This window comes from Giraffa tippelskirchi, chromosome 9 (assembly GCF_054371585.1).
Source record: "Giraffa tippelskirchi isolate mGirTip1 chromosome 9, T2T-mGirTip1v1.2.pri, whole genome shotgun sequence".
NCBI lineage: Eukaryota > Metazoa > Chordata > Mammalia > Artiodactyla > Giraffidae > Giraffa > Giraffa tippelskirchi.
In genome coordinates, this window is record NC_137283.1 from 40962637 (window position 1) to 40977646 (window position 15010).

The following is a 15010-nucleotide window of genomic DNA, read 5'->3' on the forward strand; positions in this document are numbered from 1 at the left end:
TCAGGAAGATCCTCTGGAGAAGGGAATGGCAACCCACTCTAGTATTCTTGCTTGGAGAATCCCATGGACAGAGGAGTTTAGTGGGCTACAATTCATAGGGTCGCAAAGAGTCGGACACAACTGAAGCGAATTAGCACGCATGCATGCTTATTTTATGCATATAATATCCAAATTACTGGTAAAGAATTTATGGAAATCTCATGACACCTCACAGCTACCCAGAGAGAGGGGAGCATGGCTGCCTGTCCTGGGTCCAACAGAGGAATCCTTTCATAGTCCTATTTCCCACCATGAAGTTTATTTGACATTTACCTAATACTTTGAGTTTAAAAACAATCTTCCAAAATCTGTTTTATTAGTTATCTCACCAGAAATCTTGCCTCATTGAACAACCATGGTACCCACAGTTTTTGACATGGCACATGGGTTAGTCGCTCAGTCATGTCCAACTCTTTGGGGTACCATGGACTGTAGCCCACCAGGCTCTTCTGTGCATGGGATTCTCCAGGCAAGAATATTGGAGTGTATTGCCATTTCCTTCTCCAGGGGATCTTCCCAGCCCAGGGATTGAACCTGGGTCTCCTGCATTGCAGTCAAATTCTTTACCATCTAAACCACCAGGGAAGCCATAGGACATTGTGAACACTCCATAAATGCTTGATGAGTAGAATGAGTGCATCTTCTGCTTATGGGAAACAGGAGGATCACTTGGTCTACTCTTTGGATCTTCCTTATATCTTGAAGATTTATTTAAAATGCAAAGGAGAACTTCCCCCCACCCTCTGCCAAAAAAAGCAATATTGGCAATCAGAGTACTAATAGAAGCCAGCATTAATTAAGCACCTGCTTTGTGCCCAGCGCTCTGTCCAATTTTCCTGTGATTAGAGGGGGGGCAGTCACTATACAAAGAAATGTCTTCTTTTGTGGCACACTGGATGTGAACCCTCCAGTAGAGAAGTGGACACACCAATGGGTATCTGAGACTCTCTCCCTCGTCCAGAACCACCCACACCTAATTGTTCCCCAAGTGTACAACAGAAGGGTCTTGACCCAGGGTGTGTGGTCCTCAATTCCATTGCTGGAATTGAGATGCATTTCCCCGTCTGCAGTGCTGCCACCTTGTCTAAAATCAGGCACTGGAGACCCTATGGGATTTGTAGGCTTCAGAGCTCAATAGTCTGACTAGGGACCTTCCTTCACTTGCAACAGAAAGCATTCAGAGTGGTAAGTCACACATTTACAAGTGCATATATGTTTTGTGAGGTTTTCTCCAGCTTTATTACTATATAATTGACATGTCACATTATGTTAAGTTTAAGATGACAACATGGTGCTTTGATACACAAGTTCACATTTGAATCACATTTATAATTAGAGACTACCTGGAAAGAATGAAATTGCAGGAATTCCTAAGTAATCATCCAAATTCTTCAACTGGTTGTTTTAAATGGCATGTTCCAAGTGAACTATAGCCACCAGATTTTACAAAAGGAGTGATGTACTTATTTCCCAAATGAAACCAGAACTATAATGTTGGCATATCATTTGCCTTCCCAAAAAGATAATACAGCTTGCTAATAGAAGCAAGTACCTTTTCATCTTTTTATCGCATTTTTGGCCATTTACCTTTCTCTCATTTGAGGGCACAAGTTTGCTGAGAAGCAGATCGCAACAGTTCACTTTCTCGGGTTTTAGTGAAAGTTAATTCTGCCCTATTGTGACAGAAGTTGATGGAAGAGTTTGCCAGCACCTGATCCTCAGCAGAATCGTATCTAAAATGTCATCTTTATTGACCCTGAGGCTGCCTGTTCCCAGTGGTGGTCCCCCACCATTGAATTGTCTAAACTATAGTGTATTGGTATGCACATAAAAATACAATCAGTTCTCGAGATCTATAAGAGAGAAAATGCATTAACTTGTAAAAAAAAAAAAAAATTCTAGACGCCAGCGTCAGAAAATCGAAAATCAAGTATAATGTCTTGACTCTGAGATTTTAAATCTGATAAACTGGTGCCACATCATTTATTTTCAGGCTTGAAGACTGAGCTTGTGCATATAGGTTTTTCTATTATCTACAGTTAAAATACCTCAAATATAGATAATTAAGCATTTATATTAATTGACTTTCAGAAGGTGAGCTAGAGGAATTATTTGCTCACATTGATCTAACCAAGGGGAGGGCAGCTGATATTGCTGTGTTTGGTCTGGCTCCGTTGGTTTTCCTTCTGTTATTGCTGTTAACCGACTTCAAAGTGGATGAAGCTGAAAGTTTGTAAATATATTATTATCTGAAAGGCAATTTTAGTTCACTAGTAATGGCTTCATTATGTGAAGAGGAGTAAAAACGTAATTTGGACCCCTGTCCAGATGCTCTTAGTCTGGTAGCACAGAATGGTTTTATTTCTTAATTTGTCCTTTTAGAGTTTCTGTAGCCAGTCTTTAAATAGAGCAATTTAGCATTTGGGAGAAAAACAAACTATACACTATCCAAGAATATAATTGAAAATTACCCTATACCCATGCACAATAATTACCTTTCAAAACATTTCCCATTGCTTGACATCATACTGGTAATTGCTTAACAATATGATAATTTCATTACATAGAGATTATAATGGCAAAATGATATAAGTTGGAGGCTTTGAAAATTAAGTTATAATGAAAAAAAAACCTTTTATGCAAGTTTAAAACACTTATTTCAGTATAAAAGTATACATAATATCACCCAATTTTTGTATGAATGTCATTGTTGGTAGAGTTTTAAAATTCACCCATTTAAAGCTTTTGTTGGCTTAAAACTCAACATTCAGAAAACTAAGATTATGGCATCCGGTCCCATCACTTCATGGCAAATGATGGGGAAACAATGGAAACAGTGAGACACTTTATTTTTGGGGGCTCCAAAATCACTGCGGATGTTTGACTGCAGCCATGAAATTAAAAGATGCTTGCTCCTTGGAAGAAAAGCTATGACCAACATAGACAGCATATTAAAAAGCAGAGACAGACATTTCTTTGCCAACAAAGGTCCATCTAGTCAAACCTGTGATTTTTCCAGTAGTCATGTATGGATGTGAGAGTTGTACTATAAAGAAAACTGAGCACCAAAGAGTTGATGCTTTTGAACTGTGGTGTTGAAGAAGACTCTTGAAAGTCCTTTGGACTGCAAAGATATCAATCAGCCCATACTAAAGGAAATCAGTCCTGAATATTCACTGGAAGGACTGATGCTGAAGCTGAAACTCCAATACTTTGGCCACCTGATTTGAAGAACTGACTCATTTGAAAAGATCCTGATGCTGGGAAAGATTGAAGGCGAGAGGAGAAGGGGACGACAGAGGATGAGATAGTTGGATGGCATCACCAACTCAATGGACATGAGCTTGAGTAAACTCCAGAGTTGGTGATGGACAGGGAAGCCTGGCATGCTGCAGTCCATGGGGTCCCAAAGAGTCGGACATGACTAAGTGACTGAACTGAAAGCTTTTGAACTAAAAGCCACAAAACCTCTCTTAGACCCATGGTTATAATGCATGAAATGCCAGTTCTATAGTGATATTTATTGGAACAAATGCATTTATATAACAGTTACTGCTTCAGTTTGCATGCATTATGTAGCCAAATCTCTACTAATGGATTGGGTCCACCTTGATCCATTTGCACTTGGGAGATAAAGACCCATGGCCCATTACAATGGTTATTTTCATCTTGAAAGATTCCTGACTAATTGTAAAATGTTTTGAGTTTTCTAATTTGATAACACCAGCTTAAAATTTTATCTTTTTGGAAACTGCAAGCACAGAATGCACTAAACAATTATATAGTGTATAACTCTTATGTGCCAGAGGTCAGACTTTCCCCCAACATTTGAGACAGTAAAAACGAGACATCAGATGGCAGGTCTTCGAGATAATTTGACTTATAATTATTTACCTTAGTGATATGTGGTTTTACTATCACACCTGATGGGAAAAAAGAGTGTTATTTTACTTTTTTGAAAAATACATGATTTTTGGTATAAGAGCTTTTTATTTAAAGCTGAATTGGTTGTAATACCTTGTATAAAACTAGTAGGGCTTCCCTGGTGGCTCACATGGTAAAGAATCTGCCTGCAATGTTGGAGACCCAGGTTTGTTGCCTGAATCAGAAAGATCCCCTGAAGGAAGACATGGCAACCCACTCCAATATTTTTGCCTGGAGAATCACATGAACAAAGGAGCCTGGCAGGCTACAGTCCATGGGGTCACAAAGAGTCAGACACGACTAAGCAACTAACACATAAAACTAGTAGGGGGTTTTGTGTTTCATTCAAACTTTTTTTTCTCTTTAGTAGTAAAAAGTAAGATAGATACAGCTTAGGAGTAGGGAGTTGAGCTATAAATGAACACATCCCTCTCATGTCTTACGTTTTCCATAATGATTATAACTGTGTGTGTGCCAAGTGTTATTTAGTTCTCATAGGTAGTGTAACAGGCACTATTACTATCCTTACTTTACATATGAGGAAACTGAGGCTGAGTAGTGAATTTTCCCAATGCCCCACAGCTGTGATGTGGTAGAAATGGGATTTGGACCCAGACATGCCTGACTTCATTGTCTAAATGTCATGCTGCCTGTCTCTGTGAAGACTTTCCTTTCTATTTAAGCTTTATCAATGCTGTTCTCGGTTATTTAAAACTCTGTAGCCTATAGTTTATGACTTATTGCATTTATTACTATCCTTAATAGTAGTGATCTTTTATTGAACAACTACTTTGTTCTTGTTATACATATTATCCAGCATCCAACTTCACCCACAAAACTGTGAAATAGAGTTATTCCCATTTTATAAATGAGCAAAAGAAGGTTCAGTAAGGTAAAATAACCTGTCACCAGCTGAAGGGCATTCAGGTGGTGAACAGCGCTCTCCCATCCATCCCCAGGTTCCTTGGATTCCAGAGCCCAGGGGTGCTCTTAGCCACACCCAGTTAATGATCTTTAGTAGCCGCTTTTGTTTCATGGGCAGTGACACTTAAGACCACAGATTTTGTTTCAGTTACTGATTCACCCTTTCAAAAAGGGCTCAGTATTTACGGAGTCTCTATGACAGGCCAGCCCTGCCCATGCCCACCGTCCAAGCCCTACCCAAAGCTGACCAGATGAGCTTGCAGGCCAAAGGTTTGGTTTTCTTTGGTCCGTAGTAGCCCATGCTAAGAAAAAAGAGAGGGGTAGTGTCTTCATCACCTCCTCCTTCCTAAGCCTGCCCTGGGAGTCTCCAGCTGAGGGAAGTCTTGCTCTCCCAGCCTCCAAATTCCTATCCTGTGCATTTTGAGAAGTCCAGAGGGCACTCGCTTGCTGGTGATGGCATAAGGTACACAAGTGCTGAGCACAGCACTGGGCACGTATAAGGTGCTCAGGTAACATTTTAGTAAAACAGCCTTTTGGTTTTGGTTTTTTTTTTCATTTGTTGAAAACCAACCAAACCTTGCTAATGACTTAGGCAGTAGGCATTCTCTACACCAAAATCATCTAAATAATTATCACAGGGAAAAAAAAATTGACATGTTCGTTTTCCCAGCAAATTTGACAGATCTTGCTACCACTAATAAAATTACAGATCATCTGACATTGTTTTCTTCATGTGTTCTTTGCTTTGCATAGCTTATATTTCTAAACGTTATTTTAATTCATGTTTCTGTGGTAGCCTTTTTAGGATATATGAATGGGGATTAAGCTCTTTACTGTATCACTTCATTTGCACTGTTTGGCATTTCTGCAGCTCTGGCCCATGAAGAAGGCTAGAGCTGAGATAATCAAAGATAATCAAATTTTGAATCCTGTTCAACCTTAATTAGCATAACTCTTTAGTCCTTTGACCCTCTTCCTTAGTCCTTTCTCCTCCCTGCCACTTCTGCACGCTCATTTTTCTTGTGCTTTATAGTGAATCTGGTCCCTCTGATCACCGTTTCTTCTCTATCTTACACGGCAAGTATAGAGCCATCACATCTTCAGCGTTCCTGCTTCCCAGCATTGATGTCCCAGCCACACAAGGACAGTCCTCCAAGACAAATGGTGATTCCTGCTCCCTTGCCCTTCTCTGTGGCAGTTTAAGAATTCCTGGCCAGGCCAGCAGCTAACATGACTGTGCTTCCCGTCCCCACAGGTGAAGAGGAGCTGAGTGCGGAAGAGGATGAGGAAGTGCTGACTCTGCTGTATGACCCATGTTTGAACTGTTACTTTGATCCCCAGACTGGGAAGTACTACGAGTTGGTATAACGCCTGCTTCCAGGGCCAAGGATGGCCGCTCCAGGTGGAGCAGGATAGCAGCTCTGATTCTGTTAAGTTGGCATCACAAGTGTGTCTCCGGCAGGCCTACAGGATCCGAAAGAACTAAGAGAGATGAAGTCAGTTTGTACATAATGTTCAATGTTAGGATGCATACATTCTTTATGTAGATGGGTGTGACTTTTTAGAACTGTGAAGGAGTTAATACAGAGACAAGATTGTAGGACTTTGAATTATTTCTTATTTGTTGGTTCTCATCCTATATATAATTCTATTTACTTCATATACTTTTATGTAAATGAATTAAGAGTTATTCAAATTTTTGCAGTGTTAATATGTAAATGATGGCTTGATACACAGAAAACGTATTCTTGTTTAAAAGATACATTTTCTTTTATTACCTATTTGTATTAATAAAATATGATGGTCAGAAGAATGCCTTTTAAACTGCTTCTTTTTATTTAACCCACTTTCTTTGCCAGAATATTCCTAGATGGTATTTACTTTTCCTTAGACTTCTAGAAAAGTAATTACTGTGAATTAGACTTTATGATCATATTTTATTGGCACTGGCCCCACAATTTCCATTTCATTATACTTCATCTATAGTTTGCCAAAGATCATAGCATTGTTAATAACTTCAGCTGCTCAGCTCTGTGCTTTTTAAAAAATTATCTATGAATTCTTATAACATGATGCAAATCTAGCTCTATGGATCCATATTTAGTAAGAAGCCACCCATGTGAACACTCTACATACATTACCACTTCTGTGACTTGGACCTGGAGAAATGGAGGAGACTTCCTTTGGTCTTTAAGACTATGCCATTGTAACTCTGCTCATTCCATCACAAGGAAAAAAATCACATGCTTCCTGAATTTGAGTAGACTAGCCTTGAATTGTGTGCCAAATATATAAATACTGAGTTCAAGGAAATAACTTACTGTATTAGCTGGCATATTTTGTTAGTTAATAAAAATTTTATAATGAAGGGTACCATTGGAAATGAAAAATTATTGGTGTACAGTTGGATTTAATGGCAATACTATAATTTCATTTAATGTTCCTTGATAAAGGAAATAAGAGCTCTTTTTTTTCAGAAGTAGATTTGGGCTCCTGTTCAAAGGATTATACATTATTTAGAACCATGTTGGTATTTGGTAAGCTTTTATTAATTCATAAAGAATACCTTTGTTTTGAATCTTTCTTCAAAGTCTTCATACTTACAAAATGCCAAAATTAACTACAGCTTCAGAAAACATTCAGAACGATAAAAAGAGTTGGTTGTGACCTTGAAGATCGGAGAAGAACTTGGAAAGCCTTATTACTGCTTTCATGAGTATCAGGATCATCCACATAAATAGAAGAGTCAATCAAAATTCCATACTAGTTGAGACGTGAAGTTGCAAATATCGAAAAATCAGGAGGTGAAAGTAATTAAGGATACAAGAGTGCCTCATGAGCCTCTAACAGAATGTTGTAAAGCCTCTGAGTGGACTCAAGCTAGGACCTAGAAAGCTATGTTGGGGTTCTGGAACTGCAAGCAACAGATACCCTTGATCCCAGAATCCAAAGACTTGTTGAACAATCAGACTGCAGGAGGCACGGGAATCAGGAAGCTCTGGGAATCCTATAGTATAAACTAACAGTTTCTCTCGATGATGGTCACCAGGATGACAGTGCCACCTCTTTCTGCCTTGAGACTCTGCCTTGAGTCTCTCAACTGACTTGTCAGTTTTCCCCAGGACCACATGGAATGGAAACTAGGTAGTCCCCAAAGAAGAGGGCCCTGTTAAAAATTGGAGAGGGACACCAAGCAGGCAAAAACGACAGATGTCTACCCTGAGTGTCTAAAAATTTTGTTTCTTGGTTATGAATAGAGAGCAGAGAAATTTTTAGGGCGGTGAAACTATTCTGTATGATATTACAATGATAGGTATATATCATTATACACGTGGTCAAATCCAGAAAATGGCCAACACCAAGAGTGAACTATAATGCTGTGGACTTTGGGTTATTATGATGTGTCATTTTAGCACCATTCTGGTGAGTGATGTTGATAATGGGGGAAACTACATATGCATAGGGAGAGGGGATGTATGGTAAATCTCTTAACCTTCCTCTCAATTTTGTTAAAAACTTGCTGTTAAAAAGACTATCTTTTTTAAAAAACGACATTCAAAATAAATTAAAAATTAAAATGTCTCTGTGGCTCACTTCTCATCCATTTTGCCCATCTCTTCTCTCTGTTCTCTACCTGAAATTTTCTCAGCAATTCAGCCCACTCCCAGGAACACTTCATGAACCAGAGCCCATATATCCAACCACACAGAAATATTAACTTGCAGTTTCAATTCAACTATCCCAGATTTGGGATTCCAACTGGGTCACTTTGGTCCAGTGGCTGTCAAGAACCCTCTTCTGTGGATGGTGGAGAAAGGCAGTTAAGGAGTTTCTGATGAACCAAGCAGATGCTCCAAAAGTTATCTACTACAAGGTCATATATTCCACTTTTTTCACTTTGTTTAAAAAGAGTGGCTTCAATTTCTATTGACAAGATTTCTATAGAAGAATTGAAAAATAGAAATAGATGTGCCCCCATGTTGCCAGTTTTAAACCAAAATGGTACATCCAGTTTACTTGGAAATTCATTGTTTGGGCTATATGGCTTCACCTATCAAATTTTGCTGCATATGAGAATTTCTTGAGAATTTTATAAAAATATTGATACCTAGGTTCGACCCCCAGAATGTTTTGTTCAGTTGGTCTTGGGTGCAACCTGGGCATTGGAAACTTTTAAAACCTCCCCTGGCAATTTGAATGTGTAGTCAGTGCTTGAGCGCCACTGTTGTATATTAGATCCAGGGTGATGAGAGGACAGGTTTGCCTAATCACATGTAGCAGTGAGGAAAACTTTACATGATTAGTTTCCATTTTTAAGACCTGGATTTCTACTTTGCTCATCAAATGTGTTGTGAACATTATATCTGAAACTCCTGCAAATGGATTCTGAAAGAAATAGTTTGATTCAATATGGAAATACATCTTAAGATAATTTGGTATCAATTTGAGGACTAATTTAGTTTCTTGTTTCATTTAATTTGGGGTGCAACTTGCAAGCAGCTTTAAGTCTTCAATATCTACATTATTATTTAATCACAAAGCGCAAGAATTATAGAAAATTAACTGTCAGCTGATTTGTGGCATCAAATCAATGATTTAGCTTCTCTGGCAATTATAGTTTTTCTCTTAATTTTATTTTCTATTAAAGGAAAAATATTGGCATATGCAAAATACATAGATAATCTTGCATAATTTGCCCCATTGTATTTCTTCTCCATATTTTTAGATTAGCTTCATTTGAATCAGTCATTTCAACGACATCTTGATTTTTTTTCCAAAGTACAAACTGTTTAATACCCAAGAATAGTGTAGTGACAGATTGTACACCCCGAAGGACAGTTAATTAAAAGAACTAATTTTAAAGTTGCCCTTTGGCTTTAATTAAAGATATAGCTGCTGAAAGATTCTGGGTTGTTCTTTTTTAAAAAGCTGTTTAATGACAGCAAGTACAGTATTAAAACTAGGTTTATCCCAGGTTGCCTCCTGTGACTCTCAATCACCAATCAAAATGGCCAGAATAATGAGGTTTAAGCATCACCTATCCACATATGGTTGTGCTTTAGGATTTCCATTTCATACATCATTCATTTTGCATTGAAGAAAAGTTGATCATAAGGAGAATTCTTGTCAAGCAAATCCTATTTTCTCTTTTTTTCCCATTATACTAGTTGAGATAGAATCATCTAATTGGGCCTAGAAAGGATAATCAAGATCATTTCTTTGAACTCTGATTTTATAATTGAGAAAAGTGAGGTTCATATTGGAAAGTTAATTATCCAAAGGCAATTTGTGGAGGGAGAATGGAATCCTCGACTTCTCACGTAAAATGCAGTTCTTTTCCCACTGAGGGAATTCAGATGGTTCAAATGACAGGTGGACCTCACAGTTACTGTACAGTGGCCACCAGGGGACACTAGAGTCTGTCGGGAGTTTGGGTTCTCTGTTCTCAGGGTTTTCTTCTCTTTTGTTTATGCAGATTCTTTCTTCCTTCCATAGTATGGCCTTTTTACACTTCCAGGATCAGCATTTCTTAAAGTGTGTTCCAAGAAACAAATTCCATTCGATGTGAATAAATGTCTTGGCAGAGAGGAAGAAGCCCATGGTCACACAATGTTGGAAAATACTGGAGAAGTAGAAATGGATCGTTGGTCTTTACTGGAGAAAGTCTCAGTGGCTGTAATAATCTAACAAGCATAGGGAATGTCCAAGGAGGAGTGGAATATGTTCAAACTCTTCTGTCCTCAGAACACTCTTCCAATAGAGCATCTATCTCAGCACGGCTGATCCTCCCACAGAACCTCCTTTGAGACAAGCTACAATAGGTCAGTTCTCCCATGCCAGCAAGCCCTGACTCCACCAGAACTCCCAGAAGTGTGCCTCTGCAAGTGGGTTGGCTGGTCGTGTGAGTGTACATGGGTAATTTGGTAGTGAAAGTAGGGGTTTTGCTTTTTGTTTTTTCTGTTGCCCAGATATTTCACAGATCCCTGACCACACTGTAAGATCACTCTCCAGACTCACTTGGCATGTAAAAGAAGGTATGCTGAAGCCTGAGCTTTCCTTCAGCCAGAGACTTTGGTCACCTAAGATGAAGAAATTTCTCTCTCATATTTTAAATTATACACACTTTTAACAGTAGGTGATACAGTTAACGTACAACAAAGGATAAATCTAAGTTACAATTCATTCATCATGGATATTGGAGCTTTACATCTTAATGAATATTTGGGTTCTGGTTTGGGTGGCTATAAAGTAATTTAGAATCACATTAAGTCAAAATAATTTGACTTATAAGGATTAAATAACCAATAAACATGGGCCACAGATAACACTAATTTTTACTCCTGACATGTTCTCCTGTAGTTAATCACCTGTAATCCTGTGAAGCAGTACAGAAGTGAAGTGTGGAGATGGTATTGATTGGTTTTCATCAGCCTAACTTATCACTGTCAGTGTTTAGGCTGAAGCCGGCAAGATTTAAGCACATAAACTCACTCCTAATATAATAAGTATTGCCAATATTTTAACCTATGGATCAAGCAATGTTATCTCTCATTTGTTGTAAATAATACTTTCAAAGACATGGGGCGGGGGAGGGAGGGTTACCCTTGGGACCTTAATAATTGAGATAAACACGGTAAGGAGTATTTGGCTTAAGTCTAGGAGAGGAAATTACTGTTCATTTATTTTTGATAATATATCACTCTGAAACATAATTTATATTAATAATGGAGATTCAATAATCTGTAGGTAAATCATCAGGTGGGATTAAAACCATCCCCAGTTTTGCTTTTCAGCTCCCAAACTCAAAATTATCTTAATTAAAGAAAATCAGTCAAAATTTCCCCTTTTGTTTTTCCTACTGCATGAAAAAAATGATTTGGACATTTCAACCCCTGAAGACTTAGAAACTTTTTAGCCAACTCAATCCAAGAGAGCTTTCCTTTTTCTTTAAAACCTTTGGCTGGTCAAAGAAATTGATAGTATCCTATTGTGGGCTAATTCTAGTAAGCAGAGTATCTTTTTACCCCTAATTTCTTGTCTTTGAATTTTGATATCTAAATATTTCTAAAAATTAATCTAGGTGTCTAGATATGCACAACATACTTATAGTACATTTTAATTCACTTAGTTCAAGAGGCTTTTTTTTTTAATACTGATATTTTTATTTGGCTGCACCGGTCTTAGTTGTGGCATGCGAGATCTTCGAGCTTTCCTGAGGCAGATGGATTCTTCTAGTTGTGGCATGCGGGAATCTTTAGTTGCAACATGCAAAGTCTTAGTTGTGACGTGTGGGATCTAATTCCCTGACCAGGGATCGAACCTTGGGCCCCCTGCATTGGGATTACAGAGTCTTAGCCCCTGGCCCACCAAAGAAATCCCTCAAAAGCTTTTAATCCTTTTAGGTCAGGTACTTCTCAAGAACATCTGCCATTATCAAAAGAAGTTTGACTTCAGGGGGAAATAAAGGTGGCGTCATTTGTTAGCTAAACATAAGAATCTATGGTTGCTCCAAAGACCAGATAAACAGAATAATAATTAATTCCAGAAGATTCCTGTTATAATTTGCTCTGCTTAGCAGATAATGTTTCCCTGGCAATGTCTACAGCCTTAGTTTAAAAGGGATGTAACTGTTTTCATTTCTGCTATAATCTTTGAGATCGTTCCATGTTTTGCCACTTGCTACTTTCAGTCTACTCTGAAAAGATCCTTGCCTGCATGTTGCAGTTATCTGGAGACTTAAAAGTGCTGCTGCCTGGGTCCCACCCCTGGGGATTCCTACCTCCTCTAACCTGGGCTGTGACCTGTTTAAAAGCAGCCAAGGCTGAGACCTGACCCATCCTCATTTCTCCTTTTTACATCTCCGCTTTACTTGCAGTGGTGCCAGACGAATAGTGTAAAGGTTCCCAAGGGCGTGTGGTGTCAATGGCTTTTGACAGTTTCAGTCAACAAACTAACCATCACTTGGTGGATTTCGTCTGTGGGCAAATTAATACTGTTCTAAAAACTTGCTTCAGCCCATGTGGTTGACAACCACCAGAATGGAAGATGCGACATTTTTTTGCTTGACTCTCTTCATTCTGGTCTTATATACATTTCAAACTAAACGACTCATTCTGCTTGCTGGTGTCAGATTATATATTTTGTTAATGGCCTTATCTGGGTTCCAGCTTCCAAATCAACAAAGGACAGAAGGCTTACTGAGTGACTGCGGGAAAGTGATTGGAGCCTGTGTCATCTTTGTTGCTTGTTTTTTTAATGTTGATTGAAGTATAGTTGCTTTATAGTGTTGTGTTAGTTTCTACTGTACAACAAAGTGAATCAGCCATACATATATATGTATCCCCTCTCATGGATTTCCTTCCCATTAGGACCCCACAGAGCACTGTCCCTGTGCTATACAGTAGGTGCTCATTAGCTATGTATTTTATACATAGTGTCAATAGTGTGTATATATATATTTGTCAATCCCAATCTCCGATTTCATCCCACTCCCCTTTTTCCGCTCCCCTTGGTGTCCATATGTATGTTCTCTATGTCTGTGTCTCTATTTCTGTTTTGCACATAAGATCCTCTGTACCATTTTTCTAGATTCCACATGGATGCATTAATATACAATGTTTGTTTTTCTCTGTCTGACGTACTTCACTCTGCATGACAATCTCTAGGTCCATCCACATTGAAACCTCTGTCTTAGGATTTTGAAATTACTATGTGTGCACATGTCTGAATGTGTATTCTATTACTAGAATCCATCAGTCCACAAAACCATTCTTGACTTGGTATCATTAAGTTAAATACTGTTAAGAAGTCTTAAGAATCTTCCCATTAATTGTGGCTTTTAGTGAGTCAGATGCATTTTTCTTCCACATAAAAATGTCCTTTTTCCCAATCTGAGCAAAGATACAGAGCAGTAGCTTTCAGTGTTTCTGTACATGTGGCATACTTCTCAATGTGAGAATTATGGAAGAGGCACTGGGATTTAAGCTTGCTTAAATCACTCCTATAATAGTCATAACCCTTTTGTAAAGTCTTTTTTACACAGCAATGAATAGGAGGTGCTTTGGACTGTAAAGAAAATAAGGCAATTTCTGTACAGTGAGGTGACACTGTGCAGAAAAGACTGGGAAGGGAAAGTAAGAATGGAGGTTGATAAACCAGTTCTCACCAACTCAACAGGGACTTGGAGGACCATAGGTCCTGACCCAAGAATCTTTGCCGGGCACAAATGGAGTGACACCCATTTGTGAGGTGAGATTGTAGGTTAGTTTTATCTAAAATTTTAAAGGACTATTTCACCCCAGCAATATGGATGCAGATAAATGAACTACCTATGAAAAGGCACTTAGCATGTAATCGGCACGTAGTGTGTGTTCACTGTTGTGATTATTATTTATGCCTGATCCTAGTGGACCAGGAGCTTTCAGATTTGAACATCTGGTGATACATTACAATACCTATGGCATCATTCCTAGAAGTATGAATGGTGTATGTATATATATATGTATATAAGTTAGAATTTCATATTTTGCTGTGAGACTAAGCTTTTAAAAGTGTTTTGTCAGTACTCTGAAAGCATGAAAGTATCAGCTCCTCAAATAGACCATTTAAAAGAAAATAACAATTGCCTGAGAATTGAGGAAAATAAAGCTAATGCCAATTACAGATTTAACACCTGCAACCATGCAGTTGGAAAATGGATATGCCAGAAATTCTTCAAAGCTGTATTTATTCAATATTTGTAACAATGCAGATCTGAACCAAATAATTGACTCCCATTATGTATTTTCAGTCTTAAGTCCTGAGTAAAGGCCAATCAACAGCTCCTTTGTGAAACAGAGATTTCAGAAATGATCCATTCAAGCCACACAGCTCTTGTATGTTAAAGGTTTTTAGTTTTGTTCTTCATGGTGAGTGTTGGTGTAGAATTATTCAAAGCAGTCTTTCTAGCTCAACTCATTCTATCTGTTAATTCACATTTTATCAAGGGCATCTGAAGAGTATTGAAATAATTAAACTGTATTTGTTTAAACAGAGTCTGTAGTCCAGATTTTTTTTTTTTATAAATTTATTTATTTTAGTTGGGGGCTAATTACTTTACAATATTGTAATAGTTTTTGCCATA

The 15010-nt window shown here is 38.2% G+C and overlaps 1 protein-coding gene across 35 annotated transcripts in view; it reads left to right on the top strand.

Moving 5' to 3' along the window:
* CFAP20DC (CFAP20 domain containing) overlaps positions 1-15010 on the top strand; it is a 282051-nt gene that overhangs the window by 248280 nt on the left and 18761 nt on the right. For 21 of the 35 annotated variants that reach the window (XR_014063944.1, XR_014063939.1, XR_014063943.1 and 18 more), the window contains one exon: positions 6143-6697. The exons of 6 other annotated variants lie outside the window; for them this stretch is intronic. Coding sequence is in view for 26 of the 29 variants with exons in the window: in XM_081524581.1 (XP_081380707.1) it covers positions 6143-6255 (113 nt within the window). In the remaining 3 variants the exon portion in view is untranslated. Of the gene's footprint in view, positions 1-5974; positions 6116-6142; positions 6698-15010 lie in introns of those variants that run through there. 8 more of the 35 variants (XM_081524575.1, XM_081524563.1, XM_081524570.1 and 5 more) reach the window with 2 other exon arrangements.